This window comes from Dreissena polymorpha, chromosome 4, assembly GCF_020536995.1.
Source record: "Dreissena polymorpha isolate Duluth1 chromosome 4, UMN_Dpol_1.0, whole genome shotgun sequence".
Taxonomy (NCBI): Eukaryota; Metazoa; Mollusca; class Bivalvia; order Myida; family Dreissenidae; genus Dreissena; species Dreissena polymorpha.
Genome location: NC_068358.1, coordinates 34,657,516 through 34,671,718, shown reverse-complemented (window position 1 = coordinate 34,671,718; position 14,203 = coordinate 34,657,516). Strand labels below are relative to the sequence as shown.

General features: G+C 35.7%; 2 protein-coding genes across 3 annotated transcripts in view; both read right to left on the bottom strand.

The window, feature by feature from the left end:
* The window catches only part of LOC127876269 (delta-like protein 4), a 41,913-nt gene that overhangs the window by 8,788 nt on the left and 18,922 nt on the right, over nucleotides 1-14,203 (bottom strand). Inside the window, exons 5-6 of one of the 2 annotated variants that reach the window (XR_008047759.1) lie at nucleotides 11,305-12,023; nucleotides 10,568-10,668 (exon numbers count right to left, since the gene is read on the bottom strand). The exons of the other annotated variant lie outside the window; for it this stretch is intronic. The gene's annotated coding sequence lies outside the window, so the exon portion shown is untranslated. Of the gene's footprint in view, nucleotides 1-10,567; nucleotides 10,669-11,304; nucleotides 12,024-14,203 lie in introns of those variants that run through there. 2 annotated transcript variants of the gene reach the window in all.
* Nucleotides 3,111-5,741, bottom strand: LOC127876268 (uncharacterized). Its single transcript, XM_052421361.1, has 2 exons — nucleotides 5,346-5,741; nucleotides 3,111-4,882 (listed from the first exon to the last, which is right to left on the bottom strand). The coding sequence occupies exons 1-2, from the start codon at nucleotides 5,368-5,370 to the stop codon at nucleotides 3,810-3,812; spliced, it is 1,098 nt and encodes a 365-aa protein (XP_052277321.1). The 5' UTR covers nucleotides 5,371-5,741; the 3' UTR covers nucleotides 3,111-3,809.

The following is a 14,203-nucleotide window of genomic DNA, read 5'->3' as shown; positions in this document are numbered from 1 at the left end:
GCAAAACAGAGACACATTAAGGATATGTGTCTTATTTTACCCAGTAGCTTAGTTCCTTTAAATGGTTTGATTTTAATTTACTGATAATCCCATATGATTCAATTTTCATTAAAATATAGGACCACCCGCTACAATTGTCATAAATCGATGAAAACTCATACGTCAATTTCACTTCAACATGGTTAACATTTAAACATGAAATCCTTTCAGAATATATAATTAATATAACACTTTAATGATTTACTAGGTGGAAACATCCATTGGTTTTCACGCAACTTTAAGTCTTTAAAACACAACAAAACTATAGAAAAGTATAAAACTAATTCAAACAATAATACTTGGTATAATACATAAAATAACAATAGTGATAAAAGCAATCATACAATACCTATAAATAATTTAACAATCGCCATAGTCTGTCAAAACGAGAAACATAAAAATCAACGCGTCCTTGCCTTATTAATAAGTACGCGAAATAAACTGAATCAACAAAAACACAATCCGTTAAATACCATTTCGTAAGATGAATCTTCTTCATAATTTGTTTCTTAAAAAAGATACGTAACGTCGACTGCTGATGTGCGCAATCAACACTGTGTTACGACGTCAAGCTTCATTAAGTGGCTGACGTACAGGGGTGCGTTGAAATGCGTTCGAAATAGAGTTAGCCATTCAGAGGCTTGGTCGATCCTCACACGCGGACCGAAACATTCATATTGACACATTCCTGTTGTTTGGCCAAGGTTATGGCAGTATCCAAAACGAACTGAGCGTTTGTTTACAACTTGGAATATACATTAATGGCTGATGAACTCAATTTTTGATTGACAGTTACTTGTTTAAAGTATGTGCTGGTCAATTTTGCGACTAACAATTTGTTTGATTGACAGTTACTTGTTTAAAGTATGTGCTGGTCAATTTTGCGACTAACAATTTGTTTGTTTGCTTGTTTAGTTGTTAGTTTGATTGTTTAATTCGATTTTATTCCGTTGTTAACAGTACTCCACTCATATAACGGCGGTCTGTTTCCCTATACGCACTAGTACTGAATCAAACGGACTAATACTACTTTACCAGTATAATACCATTCATACTAGTTGTTATTCATAAACACGATCTACTATGTAACGTGTAAACAACGCTAACGCACTTTATTGTACGATGATAGCTTCATTGAAGTACCTTCATAGTATAGTTTGCTTTTTTCAAAATCTGGTAAATTTCGGAATAAATCTACAAGAAATGTACTGTCAAATGTATTTTGCGGTCTAAATTGATTGCTATGATGTATGAAGTTAAATCTTATAGGTTAAGAAGAGCGAGCACAGCGAAGCGAGCCACGTTTGTTTAGAAAATACGACCAAAGCATGCTCTTCATGGTTAGACCTTTCACTTATTGGGTACAATCCTCGCATTTCTATTGGATCAAAATGTATGTTATGTTCTTAACTTATTCTTGGTTGTAGATCACAGAGCGATTCATCAATTTGCTACAAGTTATATTTTCCAAAGAATCCGGCAACATACTTAAACTTCAGAATTTCATTTGTTAGAATTTCATATTTGGAACAAACGTTTGCAATGAAATGGCAGTAAGACAAAGTTAGAATAAAGTATTCGTAACAAGCGTTTGCGCACAGCCAATACTCATAGACCGTCCCTCGTATGTATATATTTACGTGGGAAAAATAATTAATTTGGTATATCAATGAATAAATGTCTCTTATATGATAACTGTCATGTGAAGTGTCTCTTATAGAATATTTAGGGCGTTGATCTTCAATGATATTTTATTTCGTGTTGTTAAGTTGTAGTGTTTTTTTTCATGTGTTATTGTTTACATCCAATTAAAAAAAATTAAAGGAAAATCTTAAATAGAGCAAAGTCGGGTAATTTAGACACCTTAAGAGTAAAATTTGATTTAGTCCTGATGTGTCGAAATTACCCTCCAAGTGACCAAACTTAATGAAAAACACCGTTTTGACTTGTTGATTTTGCTAACGAACGTTAGTATTGTTGCCGGCATAACTCAAAACTTCAAGCGATTTAACTAACTGTTAGCAGTACCCGAGCCGACAATGACCAATCGAGCCTAATTAACACTAGACATTAAAGAGATCGTGAAATTCTATTAATTGAGAGATACAATGTAAATAACTGATTAAAACAGTTGTTGGAAATTAATACAAAGACAAGTGTCGAAATTAGCCGCTAACTGTCGAAATTAGCCGCTTACTGTCGAAATTACACTCCGCCGCAGTTAGTTAAATCGCTTGAAGATTTGAGTTATGCCGGCAACGATAATAACGTTCGTTAGCAAATATCAAAACGGTGTTTTTCATTAAGTTTGGGGACTTGGAGGGTAATTTCGACATCAGGACTAAATCAAATTTTACTCTTAAGGTGTCGAAATTACCCGACTTTGCTCTATACTTATTGTTTTTTTAAGAAAAAAATCGGACAGCGCTTGAAAATAACTGTGATATTTATTTATTTGCGTGTCTCACATTCCAATTGTTTAAACTACAAATTTTAGTGATATCTAATCTATTTACCGCAAAAATACCCGACGTAATAATACAAGTAAATCGTGATCCATACGTAATAAAGTTGGGTGAAAAATTGACAAGCGGTTTAAGAGATATTGTTTGAGTGTAAAATGTTGACGCACGAAAGGCAATGGACTTGTCGACCGCATTTAAAAGTTCGACGCGAAAATCACGTGAGCTAACTCAATTAATGAAAATTGATTAATCAAATAAACCACTGTTGCTTATAATATCTTTAGATAAAACATATTTAACAATATACGACCGCAACACGAGATAGGTCTTTAGGAGTGGAAACCATATTCAAGTGTGTTTCATAAATGTAATTTTAAATACATTATAAGATAAATCACATAAAGTTATGTAATTCGGTAGGGGAAAAATTAATAAAAATGCAGCAACGAGAAGTTAAATCAATGTATTAGCTGTCTGCTTAATAATGCGTCTGTTATTGTGTCCGCTATGTGGTAATTTTTAAACTATATTCAGTAGTTATCGGTCTGTCTTATTCAATATTTATACCACCTAATGCGAAATCAAAATATCAAACAAAAACAGAACAAGTACATAAAAGAAGCTTTTATTCAAATTTAAATATATGTAAAAAAAATACACAATTTTGTAGAGAACCAACCAAGGGAAAACATCACGAAAATATGACAGGCGATACATGCATACGGATTTCTTACTTATTGTACGACATTAACTGGCAATAAAACAAAATGTCACCATAGCGGATTGCAATTCAACTTACTTGACAACTTGTACATACAGGCACCAGTGTTCACAATTTGCATATATTTCAAAAGACAACAAAAAATCAACAACTGCACACCATGAAAGCCCTCATTCTTCAGCACGAACACTCATTTTCAATTAGAACAAATATGACTGTGCTCGGAAAGGTCATAATGGTCCTATCAGGAATCAACCGACAGATTTAAGTTACGACTTAGGTTTGTAGTTTAACATCAGATTTTCTCCTGAAATAACGGACACGTGAAATACAACGAGTGTATGAACAGAATGACTGAAATTAATTTGTAAAAATATAATGCTTCCCTCGTAATTCCAGCTAATAAAAACACTCAATTGGTGATAAACCATTAAGAGAAACTGCGACGAAGGGAATGTACATCCCGCTGAAATAAACATGTACGACATGTATGTGTTATTGCTGTCTGACCTTAGTTTGTGACCCTTTAGTACAATCAAAAGTCGTCGATTTGTTGTAATACAACAAATCATAGCTTGTTACGTTTATGCCATCAAGACAGGAACATAAACGATATTTAAAACCGGTTCCATATAATAGCAGCCGAACGCGACACCCGGGCAGGGATTAACGCGGTAACGTCTTACAATGACCTTTCTTAAAAATATGTAATTGCTCTGTGGCGGATGATCCCAGATCAGAGCTGTTGGCTGCTCATCTGGTACTTCCGGTTGCAGCTGATTGGGCGCCATTATATTATTAAAGGCACGTTCGCGGTCAAACGCTATATTTGGTGACGTAAGCACATCCTGTGTAGATGATGGGACAGACGCGGAGGTTTCCGGTTCTCTTGTTCTTAAAGGTACCCTCGGAGAGTCGAAAGGTAAAAACTGTGGATTACTTGACGCAGATACGAGGGGTTCAAATGAATCCGGTCTAGGCTCACTTCGCCTTGGAGGAACAGGAAATGCAGAATCAACCGGTAGTGATTGCTGTGGAGTTCTTACATCAGGCACACGAGATTCCGGTTCCGGCCCTCGCAAAGGAACCCGAGATGAATCAAACGGTACGATATTTTGTTGCTTACTTGATGAAAATATAGAGTTATCTGGCGATCTTTGTACCGAGTCCATGGTCTGGGCGGAACCCCAAGGAAAATTAATCGGCACAACATTTGGATCGCCCAATGGTGAAGAACGGATTGGGCCTGTTTGTTTTTGCTGCGGTTCCTGCGCCTGGAAAGGGATCTGCGGATTCTCTACGACATTTCCTTCAAGACGACGATCAGAAACAACGATGGGGTCTATTCTCTGAGAACGTATGGGCGGGGACTTCGGTGTCGTTATTGGAGTCACTGTAGTTGACCTTACTGGAGCGATAACGCCCGCCGCTTCACGCTCGTTTCCGACACCGGTCGACTGGGACGCCAGTGCCTGGTCAGACTTCACATCCGCCTCTGCACTGAGATCGGGCTGCGGCTTAGTGAGACGCTGCCTGCCTCGAAACGTCTGAAGAGCGCGAAGGTCACTCGGCCTAATCTTTGCAAACGCCCCCGCGTGTGACGGCGGCTGACAGTTTATCTCATGCAAAACATGAAGCAGGAGGCAAGCTACAATACCTGTAAAATAAAGTCATGTAAATGATAGATCTTTTTTTCAGGTTATGGCAACGTAATTGTAAATAAAATATATGAAATACTCACTATAGGCTCCATTGTTTTGAATAGTTTGATTTCATTGACCGATAATCCAAAACCATTCAGTCTCCATTAATCTATAAGACCACAGGCTTGCAGTTAACACACATACTTTAATTTGCTTTAATTTATGAGCCCTAAAACTGCACAAGCTTAATCATACGTCATTTTTGTCCAGAAGGTCAATAATTAAACATAAATTAAGTTTTTTAAAAATATTTAAAATAACACTAGTATTATCGACTTGTAGGAAACGTCAGATGGTTTAAACGCAACTAGTGTTTCTAAATACAGAAAAAAAACTTAAGAAAAAAATATAAAACTTATTCAAACACTTATACTGCTATTAATAATAACAATTATAATTAAAGCACTAATATATTACCTATAAATAATCTTAATATCGCCATATTCTTCCAAAACGACAAACAAAATCAACGCGTTCTTCCTATACTAATGAACTAGTGCAATTTAATAAATATTCGAAATTGCATCCGTTAAATACCATTTCGTAAAATGAATCTTCGTCATAATTTGTTTATTTCTATAAATATCAACATGATGTTGACTGCTAAAGTGCGTAATCAAGACTTTGTTACGACGTCAAGCTCCGTTAAGTGCCTGACGTAAAAGGGCCGTTTCAAATGCATCCGAAAAATAGCTGGATATTAATAAGAAACTATGTCAATGTTAAGAAGCATACATACTCTTTTATACCAATTTGCAGCTATTTTGCCAACAATTATGGCATTACAATTATTGATGTTCGGTTCTGTTATTTTCTGTAAGTATGGCAAAACGTTCGGCTTTCATTTACAACTAGAAATATAAATTTATGGCTAATGATTTTCGATTAACTGTTACTTGTTTCAAGTAACTGTTGGTCTATTTCCAACGGACAATGTGTATTTTGTTCGTTTCGATTTCGTGCCGTTTGCATCATTATTTCAGTCATTTTATGTTGTATGTTCTGTTTGCCTATATGCAATTTTCCTGGATAAACTGGGTAATAAAAAAGTTCACCTACAAGTTTATCTCAGTATATTAACGGACAACTTTCCCACTTGAATCAGGTACCAATCACACATGGAAATATAAAATTTGGAAAACCAAGCTAATATTTGTCGTTTACATTCATTAAATTAATTTCTTAGACTTTCAGATTAAGAAGAAAAGTTTTAAAACAAACGGACGTTGCGTCAAGTCATTAAAATTCGTTGTACGTTACAAGCGTAATGCGCTGCCAATACTCATGAACCGTCCCTCGTATTAATATGTTCACGTGAGAACTTTTTTTTTCTTAAATAAATGCCACATGTATGATATCTGTCATATGATGGATTTCACATACATAAGGTTACAAGGGCTTCAGAACCGGTTTAATAAATACAAAACATGCAGCGAAATAAACAAGGCATCGCTTTGTTTGCTAATAGTTTAGGACGTTGATCTTAAGTGATATTTGATGTAATGTGGTTTAATATGTTTGTTTGTGATTGTTTACATCCAAATTAAAAGAAAAACACATGCAGGGTATAAATGTCATTAATAGTTGAAGAAATATTGCACCTGGCCATATGTAGGTAAAGGAAACTATTGAAATGGAAGTACAAATGCAATAAAGGGCAAACAACGAATGAAAGTTTCAGTGATTCATAAATATTGTATTAGTATTAGATGAGGTCATCTTAAAGACCGCCCATTTATGTCACGATCATGACATTCGGAAGCATTACTAAATTAGTTCACTTTGTGAACAAGCGAATTCGTTTATTAGGAACATAGTACTTTTGCTTACGTGTCGAAACTGAAACACTAGTACATTTCGTAGACAGGATTAGTACTTATTGGTTTGGTTTGTTTCGAACCGCCTTTGGGCCTGACTCCCGATAACGTGTATGGTTCTTTAGGAGGCACTGAGCTGAGAGTAAAAAACGTACATCTGGTGTGTTGAAACTAAAACAAAAAAAATATAGGTGACGAAAATTTGATAGTTTGTAAGCTTAGTGTTTTCGTTAGTCCATTTGTTTGTTTGCTGAAGTTGTCGTTGTAATGTATTTATTGTAAACGGTCTTTGCGTGTGTGTGCGTGTTTATGCTTTGTTGTTATCGTTGTTGTTGTTGTTGTTTTAAATTTGGTCGTGTTTTTTCTTTTCGAAAAAAGGGTATTCGGGGAATTTATTCCGGAGGCGTAACGGCATAGGAAACAAATCATACATGTTAAGTATTGGACCTCAGAACAACGATGCGGCTATGCATATTTAGCAATTAAAACTCGCCCATAATACGTATGTTGCTCATGTTAAACAACAATTGTAGTCTAAATGGAGCGCAGACAAATCCAAGATATAAAAACGTTGATGAGATGTTGTCCAGATCTCCATAACGTCTGATTAAGATTGCCAATTTGTAACAAACTACGCCCGTTTGAATGTTTGTGTTACATTAATTAGTTGAGAACGTATTAATTTGTTGTAAAAACGTTGGCACGTTAAATTCTTAAAGTAATGAAGAAAATAAGAAACATGGCTATTGCACAAAACCAGTTTTTAATGCTTCACTTAGTTATATCCTTCAATACACATAATCGTGTACTATTAGGTTATGACTACAGGTGTGCAATCAAAACATACAATACCTCCACCGAAACTCAAATTGATGATCTGAAGCTTTGTCTCTAGTAAGATCTTGATCCGATGTTCAGAACATGCAATCCCAAGCTAGACATGCGCGTAAGCTACCAACACACATAACTTAAATACAATAAGTGTCCTTATAAAACGCAAGGTGTTAGTGGGAACTGTTTATTTATTATTTTAAGCTACAGTGACCTTTATCCGACGAGCTCCAAATACAATACTAAGGTAGGTCTGCATGTTATCTACATAAATACACACTTTTAGAACAATAACCTCATCCGAATTCAAGTTATTGAGCGGAAATCAATTTTCCTTTTTAAGTTTATCTGACTGACCATACATTCAATCCCAGGCTAGTTTTAACGCCAGTTTTGCGGTATCCAACGTTTCATCCAAATGTGTCAATGAAAACTTAAGATATTGGCCGGAAACAAACAAATTAAAGGGCACACAAGGCTAATATTGTCATTTATTTTCATAATTCAAGGAAAGTTATTCAGAAGTACTTCAAGCGACAAGACTGGTTATCTAACGTAGCCAGACTCTATGCTCTCAAAAACTATGACCAAGATTCCTGATGATTTTATATAACTATTTTAATCTGAGAGCTGACATGGTTAATTTGGTAAATTCTGGTATAATGTTACGGTCATTATTTAGAAGTGCTTCAAAATATCTGCCTGATTATCAAACTTGGCCTATACAATACACCAACAAACATGATCAAGTTTTACGATGCTCCGATATTATCTATTCGAAAACGAGAGCGAATGCCGTCCTCCAGGACGCCGCCCGAACGCCGCCACACCATTGAAGGGGTTCCTATGATACGTCCATTTTTTTTAACTGGCGTATACAAAAACATATAATCTGTAGACACAATCAGCGCTGACACATTTTAACCGCCAACGATACATGCATTAAAATAATAACGGTTGATACGGTATTTATTTTAAACTGATTTAGAATATGTTAATTGTGTTTATACATTCATATTAGTCTGTTATTTTAAAATATAGCCCAGACGGCAGTATGTATATTTGATTAAATCTTGTACATCTGGATAATTTTTCATTATGTTTTAGGTACGATTCGGATATAAAAAGACTATACATTGTGTTTTCATGATAAGCGTACACAGTTTGTACGTTTTGTAAACGTGATTTATAGTTACGAGTTGAGTGTGACACATATGGGTGATGATGCATTGATGTTGATAGGAAAAGTACATAAAGTGTTGGCAATGATTCAAAATATAACATAGATTCAAATCGAATGAAAAAGCTGTATTGAACAACATGATTGACACACTTCACAATTATTACTTTAAGAGCTTGTTCTAAACGCACCTCTGTTTTGGTTTTAAAAAACGAATCTGAATTTGTTACTTAGATTCTTAAGAAAGTTTAACCATATGTGGCAGTATGGCACAGGTGGTTAGCGTGTGGCTATGATATTAATTAGTGAAAACATCATTTCTGAATGAAAAACAATCAAATTATAACGAAATATCAACTTCTCTGGGAAAAAAATTTGACCCAGCATTTGTAAAAATACTGCATGATATATACATTTCCAAAAAGGGAATTCATTTCTGCGTTTAGTAAGACCAAGTTCGTAGAAATCGCTGCACAGTTGATGAAGTAATGGCTATTCAAAGCGATGCACTCTGTTTTCGGGTCATTTTAAGTTGAATACCTTGTTATATATACTTGATAGTGAAATATTTTGTTAGAGAAGTGGATATTTCGTTATAATTTGATTATTTTTCATTCAAAATGAAGTTTTCACTAATAAATATCATAGCCACACGCTAACCACCTGTGATATGTGGGTGTCAACTGTGTTTTATTAAAACGGTACACTTGCGCCTATCCAATCAAAATGCTGGTGTTATTTTAATTAAGTCAGACCACATAAATTAAATCTCACTTTACCCCTGCCAAACAACAAATACCATAGTATGCCTAATACTGGCATGTCCTGTAGCCTTAAACAACTGTATTGCAAACAGTAAATTATAAATGAGCTGGGATAAATATTGAAAAGCTATAAGCATGACAAGTTGTGTACTTAAAAATGATTGATGGACATAGTGTCAATGATACTAGGGAATAAACGCATCGGTACTGAGTCAGAATCACTTAGACAGAGAAAGCCATGTGGTTAAGGGAGCGTAGAATATGTTATACTTAATTTATTATGCTTTTTGTGTATCTTAATAGAAACGAGTCAGCCATTGAACCGGATCATCATGTTTAAGTTATCGAAGTTAAGTTATCGAAGTTGAAAGCCCAATGGTATTCATTATTATATCGGAGAAGAAACACAGTCATATCGATAAGGTGCCAAAACACTGCAATGTGTTGATGATTTTGGACAAGTATGGATTGTTAAAAGGTCAATTTCAAAATAAGTTTAATTTATTATTATTTCGATATACATGTAATACATTATCATAACAAATACTCCACCTTTTGCATAGTAAGGTTACATCATATGTAGTAAAAGTACCGATTGGCTTAGATGTGAAAAGTAGCAACGCCTTAATAAAAAATGATTCTCGAACGTGATAAATATACCATTTAGGGTTTAACCAAATTATAATATTCAGAATAGTCTATAATATTTAGAATACCAAAGAAAAGTTTAATTTGTTCGGCGTCAGAGTGTTATTTTGCTTGTTTTACAATGCAATCATTATTGTTAAATCTAAGGCTCTTTGTGATTTTATATGTTAAAAGGTTAATTTAGGAATAAAGATATATATATGCCTATTTTACGTTTTTCATTACTATATTTCTTTTACGATAAATTTATTGAACAGTTCCACCGTTACAATTTCGGTGGTCCATTTGTCCATGAAACCCCATATGTTTTTCAAAAGACATGTATACAACACTGATTTCGCACAGTACACAAAACTGACACGTAACACACTGACAAATCTAACTCATATTTTATTAAAAAAATAATAACAGTTCACAGTCAGTTCAGAACAGATAACACTAATGTAGGTATGGCGGATTTCAATCATCCCATTGTCGAACCCGCAAACGTCGGCCACGCCCTATAATGATACAAACGTGTCAATAGCTAGTTGCAACATGACAATATTAGCTTTTCATTTTTAAGTCAGACAAAATACATTTACTGACAATTTATATGAAAGATTTTTAAGTGGTATGTCAATGCAACCCTAAAAACAACGCACAACCTAGATAGTTCAAGAGAATGCACTGCGGTGAAGACACGTGTCACATTTGGTAGATATTTTAACAGTTATTTCACGTGTTTGTGTACGTTTCATTGCCTCATACTTTCCTTATTAAATTAAGCATAAACGGACTTTGATTAATACAGAGCTCGGATACCAAATACTAAGAAGAAATAAATTTGATAGGGCGGACATTTGAACGAATTCATGCTTTGATAAGGCGGACTTGTACACAAAAGCACGACCACTTAAAGTAATGAAAGCTTCACATATGAAGATAAGACCGAACATACCGAAGACTTTGTTTTAAATGAGATTAAATTTATCGAAGACTCCATTAACGATATAGTAGATTTTGCATTAGAAAACAGAGCGAATGTGGTCGAAAGCAAAAGCAAAACAAATGTGTAATCCTGTTTTTTTTAGAAAAGGGTCTTTTGTTACAACCCTAAGATTCACCCAACCTGAAATGTCAATTAAAAGCGTCACCTTGTGGTTTAGTCCAAATATTTGGCTGGACTTCAGGAATGAAGACATTTTTTGGCAACACTGTTGGTGGGATGATTGTTGGAACACTTGTAGCGGGCGCCTTCATTTGCGCTACAATGGGCGTCTGCTGATTAAAGTCTTGTTCACTTTGTATCAGAGCCGGTTGTGCGTCCGACACCAATGTATTGTCCGAAGGCCGGGTTTTGATTGATATTTCTGGAACAAAAGCATTTTGTCCACCGTTTTGTTGACTGAGTCCTGCGGGTTGCTGTACAAACGGTGTATTTTCTACCGACTGGACTGTAGTAGTAGTAGTTGTAGTTATCTTTTTTGGAACCAACGTCGTTTGTGTAATGATTTGTTCAATGTCTGCTGCCCGTTGGCTAACTTGGTCTGAGTCGTTTGTTAGTACTGGACCAGGTGTCTGTGCCGTTGGCAGCGAGTCTGGAGGAGAAGCGTTCCAAGTTTCAGGCACAAGAGCGTCGATTGGCAACGCTTGCGTGGTCGTTGTAGCCGATGGGGTGCTAGAAGCGCGATCGTGCATCGTATCCAATATAAGTGAAAGGTTTGGCCGGTATCTGTAGCAAGGGCTTCGGTCCTATTAGACCGTCTTCGACCCGTAAAAGTCATCAGTGCTACAAAATCACGGGCATTGACCCCGAGCCCGTTGGTAGCTTGTCGACAGTTTATCTCGGATATTAAAGCAAGGCACAGAGAACCTGAAATTTAACACAAATTGTTAAACAAGCATGTGTATGCTCTGACAAAGGGGAAGCATAAAGTTGCAGCTTTGCGCGTCCGTCCTTCTTTTTTACGGAATTAAGCGGGTCTGAAACGAGTTTCTTCCATATTGTTTCCGTCCTACTCGATGTTCTTTTTTGTCCGTCCGACGCTCTGTATGCTGCAATTTTCGTTATGGTACGTGATTTCAGACACTCATGTTCCAAATATGATGAAACTTAAAATGGATTACACTTATACGGGTGGACATGCGCATCATTGTCAGGTCGTTCCGGTCCAGTGACTTTTCATGGAGTTATTTTCCTTCGATACTAATACGTCACTTTTCACTTTTATTTTCCACGCGAGATCTTGGATACTTATAATCCGAATTTGATTAAACTCGATGAGCCTTATCCCTATAGAGTGGACTGGCGCAACATTATCACGCCGTTCCGGTCCAATGATTTTTAGGAAGTAATCGTCATTTTATTAATTACATGGAAGTCGTTCCGCGCAGATGCCGTAAACGGATCTGACTTAGATTAAACATGATATTAAGCAGCCCTATAGGGTGGACAATTTATACTATTCCTAAATGATGGACATAAGCGCAAAGCCACGTTCCGCTACAGTGAATTTTCAGTAAGTTATTGTCACTGGAATAATAATTCGTTTCTGCGCAATTAACACATGTATTGACAAAATTACAATCAACATTATTATCATAAATATTATCATCATCATTATTATTATTATTATCATCATCATCATCATCATCATCATCATCATCATCATCATCATCATCATCATCATCATCATCATTATTATTATTATTATTATTATTATTATTATTATTATAACAAAGCCTTACAAAATCTATAAATACCTGCAATAATAGCGTTAGCCCTCATCTTGTGTTACTGTACTATTATCTAGTTGAATGTGTTATTCTGCTTGAGGCAAATAACTTCCCTCAATAATACCGCAGTAAACAGAAGTTGGATTTTTGTGCAAAACAACCGGATCGGGGCGTTTACTGACGTTGTACCATAAACGCCACTGCGCAACAATCACGTGAGCCGGACTTAATTGTGACGTTAATTAAGATCGGCGGCGAATGAGCTTATCACATATAGAATTCAAACAGTTGGCATGGATTCGTATTGTTTTCGATAACTTTGATATCTTGCCCTTACATCAATTGTCTTCGCTCTGACTGCTCGGCGCTATTAGTATATTGTTCATACCAACGTGCATGTCATCATAAAACACTGTTTTTTCCCAAATGCAGTTTGTTATATACTTGTACGCACGTTGAATCGACGAAAAATTCAACCAATCCCAGGACAGCAAATATAATTCCTGTATTTGTCTAAATATAACAACTTGCTAATGGTATGCGCAATTAAACGTGGCTAAAATTGGCTTAGCAAGAAGCATGGCAATGTCACGAAATCAGGCCGTCTACATGGTACTCATACAATAACTTTATTTTACTTGTAATTCCAAGCTCGCTCTGCATGCAAGCTACTTACATACACATTTTCATCATACTATACCTATCCTATCCAAACTTAACAAGAACACTCGTGTTTAATAACAGTGACTTTGACCATGCCCTGACTGATGTCAAACAAGCTGAAGATAAGCAACACACAAAATGTGAGCACATTTTCTGCATTTTTGATGAAGTAATTGAGAGAAACCATTTTTGTATCTTTTAGTAACAGTGGCTATAAACACTGTTAAGCGGAAAATGCTTAATTTATAGTGACCTTGACCCGTCGGATTCCATATTCACACCCAAGCTTGGTATGCATGTTAATTACCTACATACACATTCTTTTCGCGTCGGAATACAATTTTTACTCTTGGTACTGAGCGGAAACAGTATTTTTAGTAAATGGGACCTTTACCACACTGGTAAACTGCCATCTCGATTGCAAGCATGTTATTTTCAAGTTCCATTAAGATTGATCAATGTAAACCAGCAATCCTCTACCAGGTTTATATTGTCGTAAAAAAGTAGGATCATGCATATGACTCCCTATGCACACACAGGGTTTGATTAACGTGCCTATAGTGCATTATAAATTATCGCAGGATCCAAAGTTTAGTTTTCTATTCTTTCTGTAAATAAAGCAACCCCAATCTTGGTGTGACCAAATATTGAAAA

Excerpts from the sequence above, each read along its gene's own strand:
- LOC127876268 (XM_052421361.1), bottom strand. The coding sequence starts at position 5,370 with ATGGCGATATTAAGATTATTTATAG. Across the intron at positions 4,883-5,345 it reads GATATTAAGATTATTTATAG|GTATTGTAGCTTGCCTCCTG; the intron begins GTAATATATTAG and ends TTTATTTTACAG.